The sequence below is a fragment of the Drosophila ficusphila genome, unplaced genomic scaffold, assembly GCF_018152265.1.
Source record: "Drosophila ficusphila isolate 14025-0441.05 unplaced genomic scaffold, ASM1815226v1 contig_607, whole genome shotgun sequence".
Taxonomy (NCBI): Eukaryota; Metazoa; Arthropoda; class Insecta; order Diptera; family Drosophilidae; genus Drosophila; species Drosophila ficusphila.
This window is the reverse complement of record NW_025064537.1, coordinates 3,668,533-3,690,219: the sequence shown is the minus strand read 5'-3', so window position 1 is coordinate 3,690,219 and position 21,687 is coordinate 3,668,533. Positions and strand designations below refer to the sequence as shown.

The 21,687-nt window shown below is 39.3% G+C and overlaps 14 protein-coding genes across 14 annotated transcripts; 7 read left to right on the top strand and 7 right to left on the bottom strand.

The window, feature by feature from the left end:
• Positions 1-41: 41 nt before the first annotated feature.
• On the bottom strand, positions 42-499 carry LOC122320541 (histone H2B). Its single transcript, XM_043208690.1, has one exon. It carries the CDS (start codon positions 460-462, stop codon positions 91-93), a length of 372 nt encoding a protein of 123 aa, XP_043064625.1. The 5' UTR covers positions 463-499; the 3' UTR covers positions 42-90.
• A 128-nt stretch (positions 500-627) lies between these two features.
• LOC122320540 (histone H2A) lies at positions 628-1,125 on the top strand. Its single transcript, XM_043208689.1, has one exon. It carries the CDS (start codon positions 683-685, stop codon positions 1,055-1,057), a length of 375 nt encoding a protein of 124 aa, XP_043064624.1. The 5' UTR covers positions 628-682; the 3' UTR covers positions 1,058-1,125.
• Positions 1,126-1,602: 477 nt separating this feature from the next.
• Positions 1,603-2,035, bottom strand: LOC122320544 (histone H4). The gene has a single exon (XM_043208693.1). The coding sequence runs from the start codon at positions 1,963-1,965 to the stop codon at positions 1,654-1,656; it is 312 nt and encodes a 103-aa protein (XP_043064628.1). The 5' UTR covers positions 1,966-2,035; the 3' UTR covers positions 1,603-1,653.
• A 2,304-nt stretch (positions 2,036-4,339) lies between these two features.
• Positions 4,340-5,227, top strand: LOC122320538 (histone H1-like). The gene has a single exon (XM_043208687.1). It carries the CDS (start codon positions 4,383-4,385, stop codon positions 5,142-5,144), a length of 762 nt encoding a protein of 253 aa, XP_043064622.1. The 5' UTR covers positions 4,340-4,382; the 3' UTR covers positions 5,145-5,227.
• A 329-nt stretch (positions 5,228-5,556) lies between these two features.
• On the bottom strand, positions 5,557-6,002 carry LOC122320542 (histone H2B). The gene has a single exon (XM_043208691.1). The coding sequence runs from the start codon at positions 5,975-5,977 to the stop codon at positions 5,606-5,608; it is 372 nt and encodes a 123-aa protein (XP_043064626.1). The 5' UTR covers positions 5,978-6,002; the 3' UTR covers positions 5,557-5,605.
• Positions 6,003-6,140: 138 nt separating this feature from the next.
• LOC108098086 (histone H2A) lies at positions 6,141-6,637 on the top strand. The gene has a single exon (XM_017200794.2). The coding sequence runs from the start codon at positions 6,195-6,197 to the stop codon at positions 6,567-6,569; it is 375 nt and encodes a 124-aa protein (XP_017056283.2). The 5' UTR covers positions 6,141-6,194; the 3' UTR covers positions 6,570-6,637.
• A 1,376-nt stretch (positions 6,638-8,013) lies between these two features.
• LOC122320555 (histone H4) lies at positions 8,014-8,445 on the bottom strand. The gene has a single exon (XM_043208714.1). It carries the CDS (start codon positions 8,374-8,376, stop codon positions 8,065-8,067), a length of 312 nt encoding a protein of 103 aa, XP_043064649.1. The 5' UTR covers positions 8,377-8,445; the 3' UTR covers positions 8,014-8,064.
• Positions 8,446-10,736: 2,291 nt separating this feature from the next.
• Positions 10,737-11,624, top strand: LOC122320552 (histone H1-like). The gene has a single exon (XM_043208711.1). The coding sequence runs from the start codon at positions 10,781-10,783 to the stop codon at positions 11,474-11,476; it is 696 nt and encodes a 231-aa protein (XP_043064646.1). The 5' UTR covers positions 10,737-10,780; the 3' UTR covers positions 11,477-11,624.
• A 329-nt stretch (positions 11,625-11,953) lies between these two features.
• On the bottom strand, positions 11,954-12,411 carry LOC122320554 (histone H2B). Its single transcript, XM_043208713.1, has one exon. The coding sequence runs from the start codon at positions 12,372-12,374 to the stop codon at positions 12,003-12,005; it is 372 nt and encodes a 123-aa protein (XP_043064648.1). The 5' UTR covers positions 12,375-12,411; the 3' UTR covers positions 11,954-12,002.
• Positions 12,412-12,557: 146 nt separating this feature from the next.
• On the top strand, positions 12,558-13,037 carry LOC122320553 (histone H2A). The gene has a single exon (XM_043208712.1). The coding sequence runs from the start codon at positions 12,595-12,597 to the stop codon at positions 12,967-12,969; it is 375 nt and encodes a 124-aa protein (XP_043064647.1). The 5' UTR covers positions 12,558-12,594; the 3' UTR covers positions 12,970-13,037.
• Positions 13,038-14,251: 1,214 nt separating this feature from the next.
• LOC108101428 (histone H4-like) lies at positions 14,252-15,301 on the bottom strand. The gene is made up of 3 exons (XM_043208715.1): positions 14,858-15,301; positions 14,717-14,795; positions 14,252-14,574 (listed from the first exon to the last, which is right to left on the bottom strand). The coding sequence occupies exon 1, from the start codon at positions 15,229-15,231 to the stop codon at positions 14,932-14,934; it is 300 nt and encodes a 99-aa protein (XP_043064650.1). The 5' UTR covers positions 15,232-15,301; the 3' UTR covers positions 14,252-14,574; positions 14,717-14,795; positions 14,858-14,931.
• Positions 15,302-18,449: 3,148 nt separating this feature from the next.
• LOC122320501 (histone H1-like) lies at positions 18,450-19,314 on the top strand. The gene has a single exon (XM_043208633.1). The coding sequence runs from the start codon at positions 18,470-18,472 to the stop codon at positions 19,229-19,231; it is 762 nt and encodes a 253-aa protein (XP_043064568.1). The 5' UTR covers positions 18,450-18,469; the 3' UTR covers positions 19,232-19,314.
• Positions 19,315-19,643: 329 nt separating this feature from the next.
• LOC122320507 (histone H2B) lies at positions 19,644-20,101 on the bottom strand. Its single transcript, XM_043208641.1, has one exon. It carries the CDS (start codon positions 20,062-20,064, stop codon positions 19,693-19,695), a length of 372 nt encoding a protein of 123 aa, XP_043064576.1. The 5' UTR covers positions 20,065-20,101; the 3' UTR covers positions 19,644-19,692.
• A 151-nt stretch (positions 20,102-20,252) lies between these two features.
• On the top strand, positions 20,253-20,727 carry LOC122320506 (histone H2A). The gene has a single exon (XM_043208640.1). It carries the CDS (start codon positions 20,285-20,287, stop codon positions 20,657-20,659), a length of 375 nt encoding a protein of 124 aa, XP_043064575.1. The 5' UTR covers positions 20,253-20,284; the 3' UTR covers positions 20,660-20,727.
• The last annotated feature ends 960 nt before the right edge of the window (positions 20,728-21,687 follow it).

Sequence of the window (21,687 nt, the reverse complement as noted above, 5' to 3'; positions counted from 1 at the left end):
ATATTGAAAATGTACTTTCTTTGGTAAACATTTTTGTGGCCCTGAAAAGGGCCGTTTTTGATATTTCTTTGCATCCATAGCGAGAGAAAATTACTTGGAGCTGGTGTACTTGGTGACAGCCTTGGTTCCCTCACTGACAGCGTGCTTGGCCAACTCTCCCGGCAGGAGCAAGCGTACGGCCGTTTGAATTTCCCGACTGGTAATGGTCGAGCGCTTGTTGTAGTGAGCCAGGCGAGAAGCCTCGGCAGCAATGCGCTCGAAGATATCATTCACAAAGCTGTTCATGATGCTCATCGCCTTCGACGAAATACCAGTATCAGGGTGGACCTGCTTCAGGACCTTGTAAATGTAGATGGCGTAGCTCTCCTTCCTCTTACGCTTCTTCTTCTTGTCGTTCTTGGTGATATTCTTCTGAGCCTTGCCAGCCTTCTTGGCTGCCTTTCCACTTGTTTTCGGCGGCATTTTCTCACTTCACAAACACAGTTCACTGGTTATAATGGGAGCCCAGTTCGTGCGTTCGTCTTATACTTTTTTTCGAACAAACTCTTCGGCCCAAGGCACAATCCACCCCTAAACGAACGCGCTGTCGGTCGAAAAAGTATAAATGTCTGGCCGCCAGCTGCCTGGCTCACAAACATTTGTTTCCCGTGTGAAAAGTGAATTTAGTGAGAAGTAAAGCAAAATGTCTGGTCGTGGAAAAGGTGGCAAAGTGAAGGGAAAGGCAAAGTCCCGCTCCAACCGTGCTGGTCTTCAGTTCCCAGTGGGCCGTATTCACCGTCTGCTTCGCAAGGGAAACTATGCCGAGCGTGTTGGTGCCGGCGCTCCAGTTTATCTGGCTGCCGTGATGGAATATCTGGCCGCTGAGGTTCTCGAGTTGGCTGGCAATGCAGCTCGTGACAACAAGAAGACTAGGATCATTCCGCGTCATCTGCAGCTGGCCATCCGCAACGACGAGGAGTTGAACAAACTGCTCTCTGGCGTAACCATTGCACAGGGTGGAGTGTTGCCCAACATCCAAGCTGTTCTGTTGCCCAAAAAGACCGAGAAGAAGGCTTAAACGTTCTAAAAACGAAGGAGAGCGACTTCGTCATGTACATAACAAAAACCCAACCGTCCTTTTCAGGACGACCAAGTTTTAAACAAAGAATTGTTAAGATTTTCAAATGCTTATAGAGATATTATAGAATAAGAATCAGTATTAGCTTTTGCCAATATATTTTTTTAATGTTTTTAACTCCGATTAAAATTGGAATACTTCGTTAACAGTGCCACGTGCAAGACTAACAAAAAAAAAACTGATCCAAGGCTCTGTATTGTTAGTAATCGGTAATCATAGCGGAAACTGAATGCATTCGCAGTAGCGTTTAATTAAACATGGCAGTTCCTCAGTACAAGTCTGTAAGACACAAAAGCAGCAGCTGCGCAAAATAAAACAGATGTCTGCTTTCAGGCAACAATAATCAAACATTACATTTAAGAGTGCAGTTTAATATTTCCAATATTTTTGGAGCATTGGCTATATTAATATTAAAAAAAAATACATTTAACTAATAAAGACAGATATAATTGAAAATTCATCTCCTTTAAAATATGAATTTGTGGTCCTGAAAAGGACCGATTGCTTATTGATGTGCAGGCTGCTGTACGATTTGTTTAACCGCCGAAACCGTACAGGGTGCGGCCTTGCCTTTTCAGGGCGTACACAACGTCCATGGCTGTGACCGTCTTCCTCTTGGCGTGTTCGGTGTAGGTAACTGCATCGCGGATAACGTTCTCCAAAAATACCTTTAGAACACCGCGTGTTTCCTCGTAAATAAGTCCAGATATGCGCTTCACTCCGCCACGACGAGCCAAACGGCGGATAGCAGGCTTTGTAATACCCTGGATGTTATCACGCAACACTTTGCGATGACGCTTTGCGCCACCTTTTCCTAAGCCTTTGCCTCCTTTGCCGCGACCAGTCATTTTTCACTACTCTTTACTGTTAACACTGCACGAAACGAAAGTCACTGAAGAACTGACTACAATTTCGACGTGCCCCTATTTATACCTAAACCCAGAAAATCAGAGCGGGTCCGAACGACATGTTGTCTTGCTCTTTGCTCGGCAAACGAGACGCCTTGTGTTTCCCTCTCGCTCTTTTGCTCTCTCGATCAGTTCAACCCTCCACGATTTGCTATATAAGTAGGTAGCAGACGCGCCGAAAGTTCACTGTGTTTTAGTTTCAGACGTGAAGTGAACAGAAGTGAATTGAAAGCGAAAACTGAAAATGGCTCGTACCAAGCAAACGGCTCGCAAATCGACTGGTGGCAAGGCGCCACGCAAACAACTGGCTACTAAAGCCGCTCGTAAGAGCGCCCCAGCCACCGGAGGCGTGAAGAAGCCTCATCGCTATCGCCCCGGAACTGTGGCCCTGCGTGAGATCCGCCGCTACCAGAAAAGTACCGAGCTGTTGATCCGCAAACTGCCTTTCCAGCGTCTGGTGCGTGAAATCGCTCAAGACTTCAAGACTGACTTGCGATTCCAGAGTTCGGCGGTGATGGCTCTACAGGAGGCTAGCGAAGCCTATTTGGTTGGTCTCTTTGAAGACACCAACTTGTGTGCCATTCATGCTAAGCGAGTCACAATTATGCCCAAGGACATTCAGTTGGCCCGTCGCATTCGCGGCGAGCGTGCTTAAGTTGAAACGGCTTCAAGTGGCAGCAATGCGCTTTTATTTGTACAAATCGGTCCTTTTCAGGACCACAAAAAGTACTCAATGAGATTAGATTTTCATTTTTTTTTATTATTAAAATTTATTGAGTATTTATTTAAATTGTTATTTTAATTATTGAATATTTTAAGGTTTACTTCCAAACACCTATCTTAAAAATGAATTTCATTTATTTTTTGATAACCAGCCTAAGGAAATGTTTTTTTTCAGTCTTAATATTTATCACGGTAAGGTAGCATAGAACAACAACGAACCACCTTGGGCTCTACACACCCTTAAAAACATCGAAAAACTGTTAAAAAACTTTCAGAAAATAACTCGAAAAAACATCAATAAGCTCTTTATTACTTAAACAAAACAAAAAAATATACAAAAATTATAAATTTTCTATTTAAAGGTGAAATGTTAATTCTTCACTGCAGTAAACAAGATTAGGTTTTGTTGAACAACCACGAACTACCGTGGATCTCAAACATCTTTGAAAAATCAAAATAAAAATTTTGAAAACCTACTGAAAAGTTAGTTTGTGAGGAGTTTATTTGTTAAACGAGATTAAAAATGCTAAAAATAAAAAAACTAATTTATATTTCATATTAATAGCGACACATAGTGTGTAGTAGCAAGTTGCAACTACATTGTACTTCAAACACCATTCAAAAATCGAAAAAGGGTAAAAACTTTATAAAAATCAGTCAGACAAGTTTATATTCGCTCTATTTGTTACATAAAACATAAAATGCTTTGGAAAATATTAAAATTAGATTTTATATGAAGAACTATAAAGAGAACATTTTTTGAAGTGGCACTATTGGTACACGAAACGTAACAGATTTTAAACCTCCTTAAAAAATCGAAAAACTTTTGAAAACCTTAAAGAAAAAATTCAGACATGTTAACGAGTCTTTTATATATTTAACAAACAAAAACTACAATGGAAACAGTTAAAATATTTTTTTTTTTTTTATGTTAACTTGACAGTGACCCTAATCATGCCTTTGTATAGGATACAAGGGAAGCCATCTTGGATAAACCGTTTATAATAATGTTTTAAATCAAGTCTGTATTGAAGCATATTCATGATATATTGAAGATAAAAACAAATACCTTAACAATTTTAAAATATTTATATTTTTTTAATTTTTATAACTATTGCCTGACGTATTCTCATAGACAACTTTTTATGTAGCATAAGGTCAAACTAAAACGTGTTATAAAATACCTTAACTTAAGAAATGTGGTTATTTGTTAATTGATTCTTAAAGTTAAAAGTTTAAATTTTCCTTTGTGTTATTTAATATTAATATATAAGAAAGAATTCAAATTAAAAACTATGTTTTTAAATAAAATGCTCATGTTACGTATGTTAATGTTCAAGTTCGAGCTGTAATAAAAATGCACTAAAACTAGACATTACAATTTTTACATTTCTAATTGCTTAATGGAATATTTGAGCATACAACAGAACAAAAACATTAATTGAATTTAAGACCTAAACGAACGAAATAAAAGAATTAAGTTTTTACTTCAAGCAAACATTAGCAGAGCAAATGACTGATTGGATACCCAGAGTTGAAGTGCTCTCCTCCTCGCTTCTCATTCGAACGAAGGAGGTCGGCAACAAACGCGCGCGCCATTTTCTAAGCAAAAAAGTGTATTTTAGTGAAGAAAAATGTCTGATTCTGCAGTTGCGACGTCCGCTTCCCCAGTGGCTGCCCCACCAGCGCCAGTTGAGAAGAAGGTGGCCGCCAAAAAGGCTTCTGGATCCACTGCCGCAAAGGCAAAGAAGGTCGCCGCGCCACCATCTCACCCACCAACACAGCAAATGGTAGACGCCTCTATCAAGAACTTGAAAGAACGTGGCGGCTCGTCTCTCCTTGCAATTAAGAAATATATCACTGCCACTTACAAATGCGATGCCCAGAAACTGGCTCCATTCATCAAAAAGTATTTGAAATCTGCCGTGGTCAACGGAAAACTGATCCAAACAAAAGGAAAAGGTGCGTCTGGTTCATTTAAACTATCGGCCTCCGCCAAAAAGGATCCCAAGCCTAAAGCTACGTCTGCTGAAAAGAAAGTGAAAAGCAAGAAAGTAGTCGCCAAGAAGGCCGGAGCTGGAGCCACCACTAAGAAAGCTGCCGGAGCTGCTGAGAAGAAGCCCAAGGCAAAGAAGGCTGTGGCCACCAAAAAGACCGCCGAGAAAAAGAAAACCGAGAAGGCAAAGGCGAAGGATGCCAAGAAAACGGGAACCGTTAAGGCAAAGCCAGCAGCAGCAGCAAAAGCCAAGTCTACTTCAGCAAAGCCAAAGGCAGCCGCCAAAGCACCAAAAGCCAAGCCGGCGGCTTCTGCCAAGCCCAAAAAGGTGGTGAAGAAGGCAGTTGCTCCCGCTACCGCTAAAAAGCCGAAAGCAAAAACAACGGCAGCCAAGAAATAAACTGCGTACACGCTCGATGTCGCTGTACAGTCGCAATTTCAGATTTCGAAATCTGAGATTCGTTTAAACAAGCCCTTTTCAGGGCTACAAACTAAGTCTTTAAGAGAAATAATCTTTCAATTCGACATTTTAATGTCATATATTATTAATTGTTTATTGCGTTTTGCTATTGTCTGTTAAACTAAATTTACTGATTTTCGCAGTGAGCACCATAATGTTTATCAACATTATAAGTAAGTCAATAAAATCAGACTTTGGTACTGGCAAAGATTAATCAGATTAGTCTGAAGATCAAATAAAACAAAAGAAAAGTCCAGCTTATATTAACATGTTATGTATTATCTCCTTGGCAGGAATTGCTGAAAAATTGAATATTGAAAATGTACTTTCTTTGGTAAACATTTTTGTGGCCCTGAAAAGGGCCGTTTTTGATATTTCTTTGCATCCATAGCGAGAGAAAATTACTTGGAGCTGGTGTACTTGGTGACAGCCTTGGTTCCCTCACTGACAGCGTGCTTGGCCAACTCTCCCGGCAGGAGCAAGCGTACGGCCGTTTGAATTTCCCGACTGGTAATGGTCGAGCGCTTGTTGTAGTGAGCCAGGCGAGAAGCCTCGGCAGCAATGCGCTCGAAGATATCATTCACAAAGCTGTTCATGATGCTCATCGCCTTCGACGAAATACCAGTGTCAGGGTGGACCTGCTTCAGGACCTTGTAAATGTAGATGGCGTAGCTCTCCTTCCTCTTACGCTTCTTCTTCTTGTCGTTCTTGGTGATATTCTTCTGAGCCTTGCCAGCCTTCTTGGCTGCCTTTCCACTTGTTTTCGGCGGCATTTTCTCACTTCACAAACACAGTTCACTGGTTATAATGGACGCCCAGTGCGTTGCGCCTTATACTTTTTTTCGAACAATCTCTTCGGACCTAGGCACAATCCACCCCTAAACGAACGCGCTGTCGGTCGAAAAAGTATAAATGTCTGGCCGCCAGCTGCCTGGCTCACAAACATTTGTTTCCCGTGTGAAAAGTGAATTTAGTGAGAAGTAAAGCAAAATGTCTGGTCGTGGAAAAGGTGGCAAAGTGAAGGGAAAGGCAAAGTCCCGCTCCAACCGTGCTGGTCTTCAGTTCCCAGTGGGCCGTATTCACCGTCTGCTTCGCAAGGGAAACTATGCCGAGCGTGTTGGTGCCGGCGCTCCAGTTTATCTGGCTGCCGTGATGGAATATCTGGCCGCTGAGGTTCTCGAGTTGGCTGGCAATGCAGCTCGTGACAACAAGAAGACTAGGATCATTCCGCGTCATCTGCAGCTGGCCATCCGCAACGACGAGGAGTTGAACAAACTGCTCTCTGGCGTAACCATTGCACAGGGTGGAGTGTTGCCCAACATCCAAGCTGTTCTGTTGCCCAAAAAGACCGAGAAGAAGGCTTAAACGTTCTAAAAACGAAGGAGAGCGACTTCGTCATGTACATAACAAAAACCCAACCGTCCTTTTCAGGACGACCAAGTTTTAAACAAAGAATTGTTAAGATTTTCAAATGCTTATAGAGATATTATAGAATAAGAATCAGTATTAGCTTTTGCCAATATATTTTTTTAATGTTTTTAACTCCGATTAAAATTGGAATACTTCGTTAACAGTGCCACGTGCAAGACTAACAAAAAAACAAGAAAGGAAGCTAGCTTCGGCAAGCCGAAGCTTATATACCCTTGCAGTCATTAAATCTGTCTAACAAAATACATAAAGGCTAAAACATCGAATCTATGACGATTTTTCTATTATTTTTCCATGTTGTTCATATGACAGCTATATGATATAGTTGTCCGATTTTGAAGAAATTAAATTTGTAACTCAAGACTCATTAGAAAACTCTATATTCCAAAAATCATGATTGTCTGATGAAAAACAACAAGGTTATAATTCTATTTCTCTTATTTCTAAATAGATTTTTCGATCTTTCCTATGGCAGCTATATGATATAGTACTCCGATTTTTATGAAATTTTTTTTCTTGATTTGAGAGTAATTAAAAAACTTTATGTTCCAAAAATCATGGTCGTGGCATTGAAAAGAACGACATTATAATTTTTTTCCATTATTTATATATATATTTTTTGATCTCTCCTATGGGAGCTATATGATAGAGTTATCCGATTTTGATAAAATTTAATCAGAAATTCAATAGCAGTTAGAAAACGCCATCTAGAAGGAATCAAGTCGATCTGATCAAAAACAACGGAGTAAGAATTTTTTATTTCATTCTCTCGTATGGGAGCTATCCGATATAGTCGGCCGATCCGGCCCGTTCCGACTTATATACTGCGTGCAATAACTACACACATTTTGGGAAAGTTTCATCGAGATAGCTTTAAAACTGAGAGACTAGTTTAGGCAGAAACGGACAGACGGACAGACGGACAGACGGACAGACGTACAGACGTATTCCGACTCTGCTCGTGATGCTGATCAAGAATATATATACTTTGTGGGGTCTGAGGTGTCTCCTTCACTGCGTTGCAAACTTCTGGCCAAAATTATAATACCCTTTGCTCTGCAAGGGTATAAAAACTGATCCAAGGCTCTGTATTGTTAGTAATCGGTAATCATAGCGGAAACTGAATGCATTCGCAGTAGCGTTTAATTAAACATGGCAGTTCCTCAGTACAAGTCTGTAAGACACAAAAGCAGCAGCTGCGCTAAATAAAACAGATGTCTGCTTTCAGGCAACAATAATCAAACATTACATTTAAGAGTGCAGTTTAATATTTCCAATATTTTTGGAGCATTGGCTATATTAATATTAAAAAAAAAATACATTTAACTAATAAAGACAGATATAATTGAAAATTCATCTCCTTTAAAATATGAATTTGTGGTCCTGAAAAGGACCGATTGCTTATTGATGTACAGGCTGCTGTACGATTTGTTTAACCGCCGAAACCGTACAGGGTGCGGCCTTGCCTTTTCAGGGCGTACACAACGTCCATGGCTGTGACCGTCTTCCTCTTGGCGTGTTCGGTGTAGGTAACTGCATCGCGGATAACGTTCTCCAAAAATACCTTTAGAACACCGCGTGTTTCCTCGTAAATAAGTCCAGATATGCGCTTCACTCCGCCACGACGAGCCAAACGGCGGATAGCAGGCTTTGTAATACCCTGGATGTTATCACGCAACACTTTGCGATGACGCTTTGCGCCACCTTTTCCTAAGCCTTTGCCTCCTTTGCCGCGACCAGTCATTTTTCACTACTCTTTACTGTTAACACTGCACGAAACGAAAGTCACTGAAGAACTGACTACAATTTCGACGTGCCCCTATTTATACCTAAACCCAGAAAACCAGAGCGGGTCCGAACGACATGTTGTCTTGCTCTTTGCTCGGCAAACGAGACGCCTTGTATCTCCCTCTCTCTCGATCAGTTCAACCCTCCACGATTTGCTATATAAGTAGGTAGCAGACGCGCCGAACGTTCACTGTGTTTTAGTTTCAGACGTGAAGTGAACAGAAGTGAATTGAAAGCGAAAACTGAAAATGGCTCGTACCAAGCAAACCGCTCGCAAATCGACTGGTGGCAAGGCGCCACGCAAACAACTGGCTACTAAAGCCGCTCGTAAGAGCGCCCCAGCCACCGGAGGCGTGAAGAAGCCTCATCGCTATCGCCCCGGAACTGTGGCCCTGCGTGAGATCCGCCGCTACCAGAAAAGTACCGAGCTGTTGATCCGCAAACTGCCTTTCCAGCGTCTGGTGCGTGAAATCGCTCAAGACTTCAAGACTGACTTGCGATTCCAGAGTTCGGCGGTGATGGCTCTACAGGAGGCTAGCGAAGCCTATTTGGTTGGTCTCTTTGAAGACACCAACTTGTGTGCCATTCATGCTAAGCGAGTCACAATTATGCCCAAGGACATTCAGTTGGCCCGTCGCATTCGCGGCGAGCGTGCTTAAGTTGAAACGGCTTCAAGTGGCAGCAATGCGCTTTTATTTGTACAAATCGGTCCTTTTCAGGACCACAAAAAGTACTCAATGAGATTAGATTTTCATTTTTTTTTATTATTAAAATTTATTGAGTATTTATTTAAATTGTTATTTTAATTATTGAATATTTTAAGGTTTACTTCCAAACACCTATCTTAAAAATGAATTTCATTTATTTTTTGATAACCAGCCCTAAGGAAATGTTTTTTTTCAGTCTTAATATTTATCACGGTAAGGTAGCATAGAACAACAACGAACCACCTTGGGCTCTACACACCCTTAAAAACATCGAAAAACTGTTAAAAAACTTTCTGAAAATAACTCGAAAAAACATCAATAAGCTCTTTATTACTTAAACAAAACAAAAAAATATACAAAAATTATAAATTTTCTATTTAAAGGTGAAATGTTAATTCTTCACTGCAGTAAACAAGATTAGGTTTTGTTGAACAACCACGAACTACCGTGGATCTCAAACATCTTTGAAAAATCAAAATAAAAATTTTGAAAACCTACTGAAAAGTTAGTTTGTGAGGAGTTTATTTGTTAAACGAGATTAAAAATGCTAAAAATAAAAAAACTAATTTATATTTCATATTAATAGCGACACATAGTGTGTAGTAGCAAGTTGCAACTACATTGTACTTCAAACACCATTCAAAAATCGAAAAAGGGTAAAAACTTTATAAAAATCAGTCAGACAAGTTTATATTCGCTCTATTTGTTACATAAAACATAAAATGCTTTGGAAAATATTAAAATTAGACTTTATATGAAGAACTATAAAGAGAACATTTTTTGAAGTGGCACTATTGGTACACGAAACGTAACAGATTTTAAACCTCCTTAAAAAATCGAAAAACTTTTGAAAACCTTAAAGAAAAAATTCAGACATGTTAACGAGTCTTTTATATATTTAACAAACAAAAACTACAATGGAAACAGTTAAAATATTTTTTTTTTTTATGTTAACTTGACAGTGACCCTAATCATGCCTTTGTATAGGATACAAGGGAAGCCATCTTGGATAAACCGTTTATAATAATGTTTTAAATCAAGTCTGTATTGAAGCATATTCATGATATATTGAAGATAAAAACAAATACCTTAACAATTTTAAAATATTTATATTTTTTTAATTTTTATAACTATTGCCTGACGTATTCTCATAGACAACTTTTTATGTAGCATAAGGTCAAACTAAAACGTGTTATAAAATACCTTAACTTAAGAAATGTGGTTATTTGTTAATTGATTCTTAAAGTTAAAAGTTTAAATTTTCCTTTGTGTTATTTAATATTAATATATAAGAAAGAATTCAAATTAAAAACTATGTTTTTAAATAAAATGCTCATGTTACGTATGTTAATGTTCAAGTTCGAGCTGTAATAAAAATGCACTAAAACTAGACATTACAATTTTTACATTTCTAATTGCTTAATGGAATATTTGAGCATACAACAGAACAAAAACATTAATTGAATTTAAGACCTAAACGAACGAAATAAAAGAATTAAGTTTTTACTTCAAGCAAACATTAGCAGAGCAAATGACTGATTGGATACCCAGAGTTGAAGTGCTCTCCTCCTCGCTTCTCATTCGAACGAAGGAGGTCGGCAACAAACGCGCGCGCCATTTTCTAAGCAAAAAAGTGTATTTTAGTGAAGAAAAATGTCTGATTCTGCAGTTGCGACGTCCGCTTCCCCAGTGGCTGCCCCACCAGCGCCAGTTGAGAAGAAGGTGGCCGCCAAAAAGGCTTCTGGATCCACTGCCGCAACGGCAAAGAAGGTCGCCGCGCCACCATCTCACCCACCAACACAGCAAATGGTAGACGCCTCTATCAAGAACTTGAAAGAACGTGGCGGCTCGTCTCTCCTTGCAATTAAGAAATATATCACTGCCACTTACAAATGCGATGCCCAGAAACTGGCTCCATTCATCAAAAAGTATTTGAAATCAGCCGTGGTCAACGGAAAACTGATCCAAACAAAAGGAAAAGGTGCGTCTGGCTCATTTAAACTATCGGCCTCCGCCAAAAAGGATCCCAAGCCTAAGGCTGCGTCTGCTGAAAAGAAAGTGAAAAGCAAGAAGGTAGTCGCCAAGAAGGCCGGAGCTGGAGCCACCACTAAGAAAGCTGCCGGAGCTGCTGACAAGAAGCCCAAGGCAAAGAAGGCTGTGGCCACCAAAAAGACCGCCGAGAAAAAGAAAACCGAGAAGGCAAAGGCGAAGGATGCCAAGAAAACGGGAACCGTTAAGGCAAAGCCAGCAGCAGCAGCAAAAGCCAAGTCTACTTCAGCAAAGCCAAAGGCAGCCGTCAAAGCACCAAAAGCCAAGCCGGCGGCTTCTGCCAAGCCCAAAAGGTGGTGAAGAAGGCAGTTGCTCCCGCTACCGCTAAAAAGCCGAAAGCAAAAACAACGGCAGCCAAGAAATAAACTGCGTACACGCTCGATGTCGCTGTACAGTCGCAATTTCAGATTTCGAAATCTGAGATTCGTTTAAACAAGCCCTTTTCAGGGCTACAAACTAAGTCTTTAAGAGAAATAATCTTTCAATTCGACATTTTAATGTCATATATTATTAATTGTTTATTGCGTTTTGCTATTGTCTGTTAAACTAAATTTACTGATTTTCGCAGTGAGCACCATAATGTTTATCAACATTATAAGTAAGTCAATAAAATCAGACTTTGGTACTGGCAAAGATTAATCAGATTAGTCTGAAGATCAAATAAAACAAAAGAAAAGTCCAGCTTATATTAACATGTTATGTATTATCTCCTTGGCAGGAATTGCTGAAAAATTGAATATTGAAAATGTACTTTCTTTGGTAAACATTTTTGTGGCCCTGAAAAGGGCCGTTTTTGATATTTCTTTGCATCCATAGCGAGAGAAAATTACTTGGAGCTGGTGTACTTGGTGACAGCCTTGGTTCCCTCACTGACAGCGTGCTTGGCCAACTCTCCCGGCAGGAGCAAGCGTACGGCCGTTTGAATTTCCCGACTGGTAATGGTCGAGCGCTTGTTGTAGTGAGCCAGGCGAGAAGCCTCGGCAGCAATGCGCTCGAAGATATCATTCACAAAGCTGTTCATGATGCTCATCGCCTTCGACGAAATACCAGTATCAGGGTGGACCTGCTTCAGGACCTTGTAAATGTAGATGGCGTAGCTCTCCTTCCTCTTACGCTTCTTCTTCTTGTCGTTCTTGGTGATATTCTTCTGAGCCTTGCCAGCCTTCTTGGCTGCCTTTCCACTTGTTTTCGGCGGCATTTTCTCACTTCACAAACACAGTTCACTGGTTATAATGGGAGCCCAGTTCGTGCGTTCGTCTTATACTTTTTTTCGAACAAACTCTTCGGCCCAAGGCACAATCCACCCCTAAACGAACGCGCTGTCGGTCGAAAAAGTATAAATGTCTGGCCGCCAGCTGCCTGGCTCACAAACATTTGTTTCCCGTGTGAAAAGTGAATTTAGTGAGAAGTAAAGAAAAATGTCTGGTCGTGGAAAAGGTGGCAAAGTGAAGGGAAAGGCAAAGTCCCGCTCCAACCGTGCTGGTCTTCAGTTCCCAGTGGGCCGTATTCACCGTCTGCTTCGCAAGGGAAACTATGCCGAGCGTGTTGGTGCCGGCGCTCCAGTTTATCTGGCTGCCGTGATGGAATATCTGGCCGCTGAGGTTCTCGAGTTGGCTGGCAATGCAGCTCGTGACAACAAGAAGACTAGGATCATTCCGCGTCATCTGCAGCTGGCCATCCGCAACGACGAGGAGTTGAACAAACTGCTCTCTGGCGTAACCATTGCACAGGGTGGAGTGTTGCCCAACATCCAAGCTGTTCTGTTGCCCAAAAAGACCGAGAAGAAGGCTTAAACGTTCTAAAAACGAAGGAGAGCGACTTCGTCATGTACATAACAAAAACCCAACCGTCCTTTTCAGGACGACCAAGTTTTAAACAAAGAATTGTTAAGATTTTCAAATGCTTATAGAGATATTATAGAATAAGAATCAGTTTTAGCTTTTGCCAATATATTTTTTTAAGGGGGGCTTCTCATGTAACATGCCAAAAAGTAGTGGTTTTTTGGGAATTTTTTTCTCTTGGAAAATGAAAACTTACACAAATAATTTTTTGCACATATTTGAAGACATGTTTAAAGTATGAGAAAAACATTTTTTGAAAATTCTAAAAAACAAAATGGCGGACTTATTCAAGGTCGCGTGTAGCTCGACGCGGCTGAGGGACTTATTGCGGTACAGTGTGGAGCAAAAAGTTTTCATCTGAAAAAAACAAAAAAATTTTTTTGTATGCAGCAAGGTTCAAACGAGTGCGTGAATGTAAGCCACTTCAAAAAATTCGATTTTAAAATATTGAAATCACGTCTTGAAAAAAAAAGTGTCATTTTTTCGTCTTTTTTTTCTTGAATTGGGCTGAAAAGTATATAAAATAACTTTTTTTTCACAATTTCAGATATTCACGCACTCGTTCAATGTATAATCTGCAAAACACTTTTTAGAAATCAAAAATCGGTTCAGTAGTTTTTCCGTAATCGTGTACCGCGTTTTTTAAAACATCGTTTTGAGAAAAAACGATTTTAAGTTTTGAGTTAGTGTGGGTCTTTAACTTGAGCGCGCTCGTTCAATCACTGATATTTTCCATAATATTGAGAGTTGAGTTATAAAACTTCGGGAATATACTCTAAAGACGTTATTCCATCGATTTATGAAAAAAAAAAATTTTTGATTTTTTTAAAATTTTACATGAGAAGCCCCCCTTAATGTTTTTAACTCCGATTAAAATTGGAATACTTCGTTAACAGTGCCACGTGCAAGACTAACAAAAAAAAAACTGATCCAAGGCTCTGTATTGTTAGTAATCGGTAATCATAGCGGAAACTGAATGCATTCGCAGTAGCGTTTAATTAAACATGGCAGTTCCTCAGTACAAGTCTGTAAGACACAAAAGCAGCAGCTGCGCTAAATAAAACAGATGTCTGCTTTCAGGCAACAATAATCAAACATTACATTTAAGAGTGCAGTTTAATATTTCCAATATTTTTGGAGCATTGGCTATATTAATATTAAAAAAAAAAATACATTTAACTAATAAAGACAGATATAATTGAAAATTCATCTCCTTTAAAATATGAATTTGTGGTCCTGAAAAGGACCGATTGCTTATTGATGTACAGGCTGCTGTACGATTTGTTTAACCGCCGAAACCGTACAGGGTGCGGCCTTGCCTTTTCAGGGCGTACACAACGTCCATGGCTGTGACTAGAGCTGGAAAACAATCGATGTCTGGGACCATCGATGTTTTCGATGTTTTTGAAAGTAAACATCGATGAAACATCGATGTTTTCAGTTAAAACACAAAAATAACAATTAACGAGATTTTTATTTGAGATCACTATTTTTGTTTAGGAACAAAAGTTTGTCCACAATGTTGGGTTTTAGTGCGCATCTCCTGTCAGACACAATCTAAATAATAAAAATAAAAACAGCATGCAATGAGTATATGCATAAATTCCGGCTTTTTCAATGCGTTTGCATACCAATACATACGCATGGCATGTATACATTTTCACTTGTATGCAAAGCGTCATTTTGAAACAATACTTACTTTTTACAAACTTATCCATTTTGTAGCACTACGCCTACAACCAGCACCACCACTTGCTTCCAAGGAATTTATATTTTCACTACATGTAATTAAATATTTAATATAATTAAAATAATGCGACACAAAACCCATTTTACTTACACGTTGTCCTCAATGCACAGAATTAATGAAAACAATCGATAGTGGCCAACGAACCATCGATGTTTAGAAAATTTTTAAAACATCGATGGTATCGATAGTGCCATCGATTGTTTTCCAGCTCTAGCTGTGACCGTCTTCCTCTTGGCGTGTTCGGTGTAGGTAACTGCATCGCGGATAACGTTCTCCAAAAATACCTTTAGAACACCGCGTGTTTCCTCGTAAATAAGTCCAGATATGCGCTTCACTCCGCCACGACGAGCCAAACGGCGGATAGCAGGCTTTGTAATACCCTGGATGTTATCACGCAACACTTTGCGATGACGCTTTGCGCCACCTTTTCCTAAGCCTTTGCCTCCTTTGCCGCGACCAGTCATTTTTCACTACTCTTTACTGTTAACACTGCACGAAACGAAAGTCACTGAAGAACTGACTACAATTTCGACGTGCCCCTATTTATACCTAAACCCAGAAAACCAGAGCGGGTCCGAACGACATGTTGTCTTGCTCTTTGCTCGGCAAACGAGACCAGTGATGCCAATTTGTCCTTTTTCCGGACAGATCTGTCCTGTTTTTAACCCTTCATCCGGAAAAAATTGAAAATCATCCGCATACCTGAAATCTGTCCTTTTTTAGATTCTTCATCCGGAAATCTGTCCTTTTATAAAATCTAATATTATTTACTTTCAAAAAGGGTAAATTCTGCCTATTTTAAATATATTTTCAATAAATTCTAAGATTAAAAGCAAAATAATTTCACAATATTCCAATATTCACCTAATAAATTGGGAAGATATTGAAAATACTTCAACATTTTGGTCAGAAGGGAAGAGGTATCGGGATTCTGCAGACAACAACCCCTATGAGGACCTCTCAGTCTGCTTTCATTACTATGGTCAAATGCTGAGGTAGAGAGTTTTTAGCCAAGTAAACTTGGTGAAAACCAAAATTAGGTACCGTTTGGAGGTAGATTCATTAAATGCCATTTTGGCAAACAGGTAAATATACATACATATATTTTCAAAAGCTTACCGCTTATAAATACATGTATGTACATGTGTTTTTTCTTGAGATTTGGATTGCGTCGTCATAAATTATGTTGTCATAATTATAACTTGCCTGAAAAGTCTCTCCAATTAATTGGCTCCATGCCTACTTATGAGGACAGCAATAATGACGAAGGAAAAATAATGAAAGATGCCTTAAAACTATTATTTTAATAATAAAAAATAAAATTACTGTAAAAAAAAACTTTTTGTCCTTTTTTTTTATCCTTTTTATAATATTTTCATCCTATTTTTCCCGTTTTTTTTTCTCAATCTGTCCTTTTTTTTCGAAAAAATTTTGGCATCACTGAACGAGACGCCTTGTATCTCCCTCTCTCTCGATCAGTTCAACCCTCCACGATTTGCTATATAAGTAGGTAGCAGACGCGCCGAACGTTCACTGTGTTTTAGTTTCAGACGTGAAGTGAACAGAAGTGAATTGAAAGCGAAAACTGAAAATGGCTCGTACCAAGCAAACCGCTCGCAAATCGACTGGTGGCAAGGCGCCACGCAAACAACTGGCTACTAAAGCCGCTCGTAAGAGCGCCCCAGCCACCGGAGGCGTGAAGAAGCCTCATCGCTATCGCCCCGGAACTGTGGCCCTGCGTGAGATCCGCCGCTACCAGAAAAGTACCGAGCTGTTGATCCGCAAACTGCCTTTCCAGCGTCTGGTGCGTGAAATCGCTCAAGACTTCAAGACTGACTTGCGATTCCAGAGTTCGGCGGTGATGGCTCTACAGGAGGCTAGCGAAGCCTATTTGGTTGGTCTCTTTGAAGACACCAACTTGTGTGCCATTCATGCTAAGCGAGTCACAATTATGCCCAAGGACATTCAGTTGGCCCGTCGCATTCGCGGCGAGCGTGCTTAAGTTGAAACGGCTTCAAGTGGCAGCAATGCGCTTTTATTTGTACAAATCGGTCCTTTTCAGGACCACAAAAAGTACTCAATGAGATTAGATTTTCATTTTTTTTTATTATTAAAATTTATTGAGTATTTATTTAAATTGTTATTTTAATTATTGAATATTTTAAGGTTTACTTCCAAACACCTATCTTAAAAATGAATTTCATTTATTTTTTGATAACCAGCCTAAGGAAATGTTTTTTTTCAGTCTTAATATTTATCACGGTAAGGTAGCATAGAACAACAACGAACCACCTTGGGCTCTACACACCCTTAAAAACATCGAAAAACTGTTAAAAAAACTTTCAGAAAATAACTCGAAAAAACATCAATAAGCTCTTTATTACTTAAACAAAACAAAAAAATATACAAAAATTATAAATTTTCTATTTAAAGGTGAAATGTTAATTCTTCACTGCAGTAAACAAGATTAGGTTTTGTTGAACAACCACGAACTACCGTGGATCTCAAACATCTTTGAAAAATCAAAATAAAAATTTTGAAAACCTACTGAAAAGTTAGTTTGTGAGGAGTTTATTTGTTAAACGAGATTAAAAATGCTAAAAATAAAAAAACTAATTTATATTTCATATTAATAGCGACACATAGTGTGTAGTAGCAAGTTGCAACTACATTGTACTTCAAACACCATTCAAAAATCGAAAAAGGGTAAAAACTTTATAAAAATCAGTCAGACAAGTTTATATTCGCTCTATTTGTTACATAAAACATAAAATGCTTTGGAAAATATTAAAATTAGATTTTATATGAAGAACTATAAAGAGAACATTTTTTGAAGTGGCACTATTGGTACACGAAACGTAACAGATTTTAAACCTCCTTAAAAAATCGAAAACTTTTGAAAACCTTAAAGAAAAAATTCAGACATGTTAACGAGTCTTTTATATATTTAACAAACAAAAACTACAATGGAAACAGTTAAAATATTTTTTTTTTTTATGTTAACTTGACAGTGACCCTAATCATGCCTTTGTATTGGATACAAGGGAAGCCATCTTGGATAAACCGTTTATAATAATGTTTTAAATCAAGTCTGTATTGAAGCATATTCATGATATATTGAAGATAAAAACAAATACCTTAACAATTTTAAAATATTTATATTTTTTTAATTTTTATAACTATTGCCTGACGTATTCTCATAGACAACTTTTTATGTAGCATAAGGTCAAACTAAAACGTGTTATAAAATACCTTAACTTAAGAAATGTGGTTATTTGTTAATTGATTCTTAAAGTTAAAAGTTTAAATTTTCCTTTGTGTTATTTAATATTAATATATAAGAAAGAATTCAAATTAAAAACTATGTTTTTAAATAAAATGCTCATGTTACGTATGTTAATGTTCAAGTTCGAGCTGTAATAAAAATGCACTAAAACTAGACATTACAATTTTTACATTTCTAATTGCTTAATGGAATATTTGAGCATACAACAGAACAAAAACATTAATTGAATTTAAGACCTAAACGAACGAAATAAAAGAATTAAGTTTTTACTTCAAGCAAACATTAGCAGAGCAAATGACTGATTGGATACCCAGAGTTGAAGTGCTCTCCTCCCCGCTTCTCATTCGAACGAAGGAGGTCGGCAACAAACGCGCGCGCCATTTTCTAAGCAAAAAAGTGTATTTTAGTGAAGAAAAATGTCTGATTCTGCAGTTGCGACGTCCGCTTCCCCAGTGGCTGCCCCACCAGCGCCAGTTGAGAAGAAGGTGGCCGCCAAAAAGGCTTCTGGATCCACTGCCGCAAAGGCAAAGAAGGTCGCCGCGCCACCATCTCACCCACCAACACAGCAAATGGTAGACGCCTCTATCAAGAACTTGAAAGAACGTGGCGGCTCGTCTCTCCTTGCAATTAAGAAATATATCACTGCCACTTACAAATGCGATGCCCAGAAACTGGCTCCATTCATCAAAAAGTATTTGAAATCTGCCGTGGTCAACGGAAAACTGATCCAAACAAAAGGAAAAGGTGCGTCTGGTTCATTTAAACTATCGGCCTCCGCCAAAAAGGATCCCAAGCCTAAGGCTGCGTCTGCTGAAAAGAAAGTGAAAAGCAAGAAGGTAGTCGCCAAGAAGGCCGGAGCTGGAGCCACCACTAAGAAAGCTGCCGGAGCTGCTGACAAGAAGCCCAAGGCAAAGAAGGCTGTGGCCACCAAAAAGACCGCCGAGAAAAAGAAAACCGAGAAGGCAAAGGCGAAGGATGCCAAGAAAACGGGAACCGTTAAGGCAAAGCCAGCAGCAGCAGCAAAAGCCAAGTCTACTTCAGCAAAGCCAAAGGCAGCCGTCAAAGCACCAAAAGCCAAGCCGGCGGCTTCTGCCAAGCCCAAAAAGGTGGTGAAGAAGGCAGTTGCTCCCGCTACCGCTAAAAAGCCGAAAGCAAAAACAACGGCAGCCAAGAAATAAACTGCGTACACGCTCGATGTCGCTGTACAGTCGCAATTTCAGATTTCGAAATCTGAGATTCGTTTAAACAAGCCCTTTTCAGGGCTACAAACTAAGTCTTTAAGAGAAATAATCTTTCGATTCGACATTTTAATGTCATATATTATTAATTGTTTATTGCGTTTTGCTATTGTCTGTTAAACTAAATTTACTGATTTTCGCAGTGAGCACCATAATGTTTATCAACATTATAAGTAAGTCAATAAAATCAGACTTTGGTACTGGCAAAGATTAATCAGATTAGTCTGAAGATCAAATAAAACAAAAGAAAAGTCCAGCTTATATTAACATGTTATGTATTATCTCCTTGGCAGGAATTGCTGAAAAATTGAATATTGAAAATGTACTTTCTTTGGTAAACATTTTTGTGGCCCTGAAAAGGGCCGTTTTTGATATTTCTTTGCATCCATAGCGAGAGAAAATTACTTGGAGCTGGTGTACTTGGTGACAGCCTTGGTTCCCTCACTGACAGCGTGCTTGGCCAACTCTCCCGGCAGGAGCAAGCGTACGGCCGTTTGAATTTCCCGACTGGTAATGGTCGAGCGCTTGTTGTAGTGAGCCAGGCGAGAAGCCTCGGCAGCAATGCGCTCGAAGATATCATTCACAAAGCTGTTCATGATGCTCATCGCCTTCGACGAAATACCAGTATCAGGGTGGACCTGCTTCAGGACCTTGTAAATGTAGATGGCGTAGCTCTCCTTCCTCTTACGCTTCTTCTTCTTGTCGTTCTTGGTGATATTCTTCTGAGCCTTGCCAGCCTTCTTGGCTGCCTTTCCACTTGTTTTCGGCGGCATTTTCTCACTTCACAAACACAGTTCACTGGTTATAATGGGAGCCCAGTTCGTGCGTTCGTCTTATACTTTTTTTCGAACAAACTCTTCGGCCCAAGGCACAATCCACCCCTAAACGAACGCGCTGTCGGTCGAAAAAGTATAAATGTCTGGCCGCCAGCTGCCTGGCTCACAAACATTTGTTTCCCGTGTGAAAAGTGAATTTAGTGAGAAGTAAAGAAAAATGTCTGGTCGTGGAAAAGGTGGCAAAGTGAAGGGAAAGGCAAAGTCCCGCTCCAACCGTGCTGGTCTTCAGTTCCCAGTGGGCCGTATTCACCGTCTGCTTCGCAAGGGAAACTATGCCGAGCGTGTTGGTGCCGGCGCTCCAGTTTATCTGGCTGCCGTGATGGAATATCTGGCCGCTGAGGTTCTCGAGTTGGCTGGCAATGCAGCTCGTGACAACAAGAAGACTAGGATCATTCCGCGTCATCTGCAGCTGGCCATCCGCAACGACGAGGAGTTGAACAAACTGCTCTCTGGCGTAACCATTGCACAGGGTGGAGTGTTGCCCAACATCCAAGCTGTTCTGTTGCCCAAAAAGACCGAGAAGAAGGCTTAAACGTTCTAAAAACGAAGGAGAGCGACTTCGTCATGTACATAACAAAAACCCAACCGTCCTTTTCAGGACGACCAAGTTTTAAACAAAGAATTGTTAAGATTTTCAAATGCTTATAGAGATATTATAGAATAAGAATCAGTATTAGCTTTTGCCAATATATTTTTTAATGTTTTTAACTCCGATTAAAATTGGAATACTTCGTTAACAGTGCCACGTGCAAGACTAACAAAAAAAAAACTGATCCAAGGCTCTGTATTGTTAGTAATCGGTAATCATCAGGGTTGCCAACTCTACGTCTTTTTACGTAGATCTACGTACTTTAAGCCTTTCTTGCAAACCTACGAACTTAAGGTCCCAGAATCTACGTATTTTCTATCAAAATTGTTCAAATTTGCAAAATAGACTGAATGGGCATAATTACCTTTATTTTCGCGAAAAAAATTAATAAACGTTCCGTTTCATACTAACGGACACCCCTAGCCTCTTGTTTAAATTTTTAAATTAACTACAGGTGTCATAGGTTTACCAGAATCTCGTGGCAAATAAGCCAAACTTTATACACAAATATATTAAAATCCATTCATTATTTAGCCTTATTCATTTCATACTCTATGTGCAAATATATAAATATCTATATAAACAGATCATTTACTGGTAATAAATAAATATATGGTTTTATATTTGCATGTAAAGTTTGGCTTATTTGCCAAGAGATTCTGGTAGACCTATAATTCATAGATTTTTATTATTTTTAAATTTGTTGTTTGTTTGCTGTCTATTTTTTTACTTACTTTTACCTACCCTACTCTCTTAATTCCACTCAGAAAAAAAAGTACGTAGATCTACGTATTTTTTATATGGCAATTTCACATTTCTACATAACTTTTTTTATCTGACCTACGCCTTTTTTAAAATCCGAGTTGGCAACCCTGGTAATCATAGCGGAAACTGAATGCATTCGCAGTAGCGTTTAATTAAACATGGCAGTTCCTCAGTACAAGTCTGTAAGACACAAAAGCAGCAGCTGC

Bases quoted from the DNA above. Each gene is read 5' to 3' on its own strand.
- LOC122320541 (XM_043208690.1), bottom strand. From the start codon at position 462: ATGCCGCCGAAAACAAGTGGAAAGGCAGCCAAGAAGGCTGGCAAGGCT.
- LOC122320540 (XM_043208689.1), top strand. From the start codon at position 683: ATGTCTGGTCGTGGAAAAGGTGGCAAAGTGAAGGGAAAGGCAAAGTCC.
- LOC122320544 (XM_043208693.1), bottom strand. From the start codon at position 1,965: ATGACTGGTCGCGGCAAAGGAGGCAAAGGCTTAGGAAAAGGTGGCGCA.
- LOC122320538 (XM_043208687.1), top strand. From the start codon at position 4,383: ATGTCTGATTCTGCAGTTGCGACGTCCGCTTCCCCAGTGGCTGCCCCA.
- LOC122320542 (XM_043208691.1), bottom strand. From the start codon at position 5,977: ATGCCGCCGAAAACAAGTGGAAAGGCAGCCAAGAAGGCTGGCAAGGCT.
- LOC108098086 (XM_017200794.2), top strand. From the start codon at position 6,195: ATGTCTGGTCGTGGAAAAGGTGGCAAAGTGAAGGGAAAGGCAAAGTCC.
- LOC122320555 (XM_043208714.1), bottom strand. From the start codon at position 8,376: ATGACTGGTCGCGGCAAAGGAGGCAAAGGCTTAGGAAAAGGTGGCGCA.
- LOC122320552 (XM_043208711.1), top strand. From the start codon at position 10,781: ATGTCTGATTCTGCAGTTGCGACGTCCGCTTCCCCAGTGGCTGCCCCA.
- LOC122320554 (XM_043208713.1), bottom strand. From the start codon at position 12,374: ATGCCGCCGAAAACAAGTGGAAAGGCAGCCAAGAAGGCTGGCAAGGCT.
- LOC122320553 (XM_043208712.1), top strand. From the start codon at position 12,595: ATGTCTGGTCGTGGAAAAGGTGGCAAAGTGAAGGGAAAGGCAAAGTCC.
- LOC108101428 (XM_043208715.1), bottom strand. From the start codon at position 15,231: ATGACTGGTCGCGGCAAAGGAGGCAAAGGCTTAGGAAAAGGTGGCGCA.
- LOC122320501 (XM_043208633.1), top strand. From the start codon at position 18,470: ATGTCTGATTCTGCAGTTGCGACGTCCGCTTCCCCAGTGGCTGCCCCA.
- LOC122320507 (XM_043208641.1), bottom strand. From the start codon at position 20,064: ATGCCGCCGAAAACAAGTGGAAAGGCAGCCAAGAAGGCTGGCAAGGCT.
- LOC122320506 (XM_043208640.1), top strand. From the start codon at position 20,285: ATGTCTGGTCGTGGAAAAGGTGGCAAAGTGAAGGGAAAGGCAAAGTCC.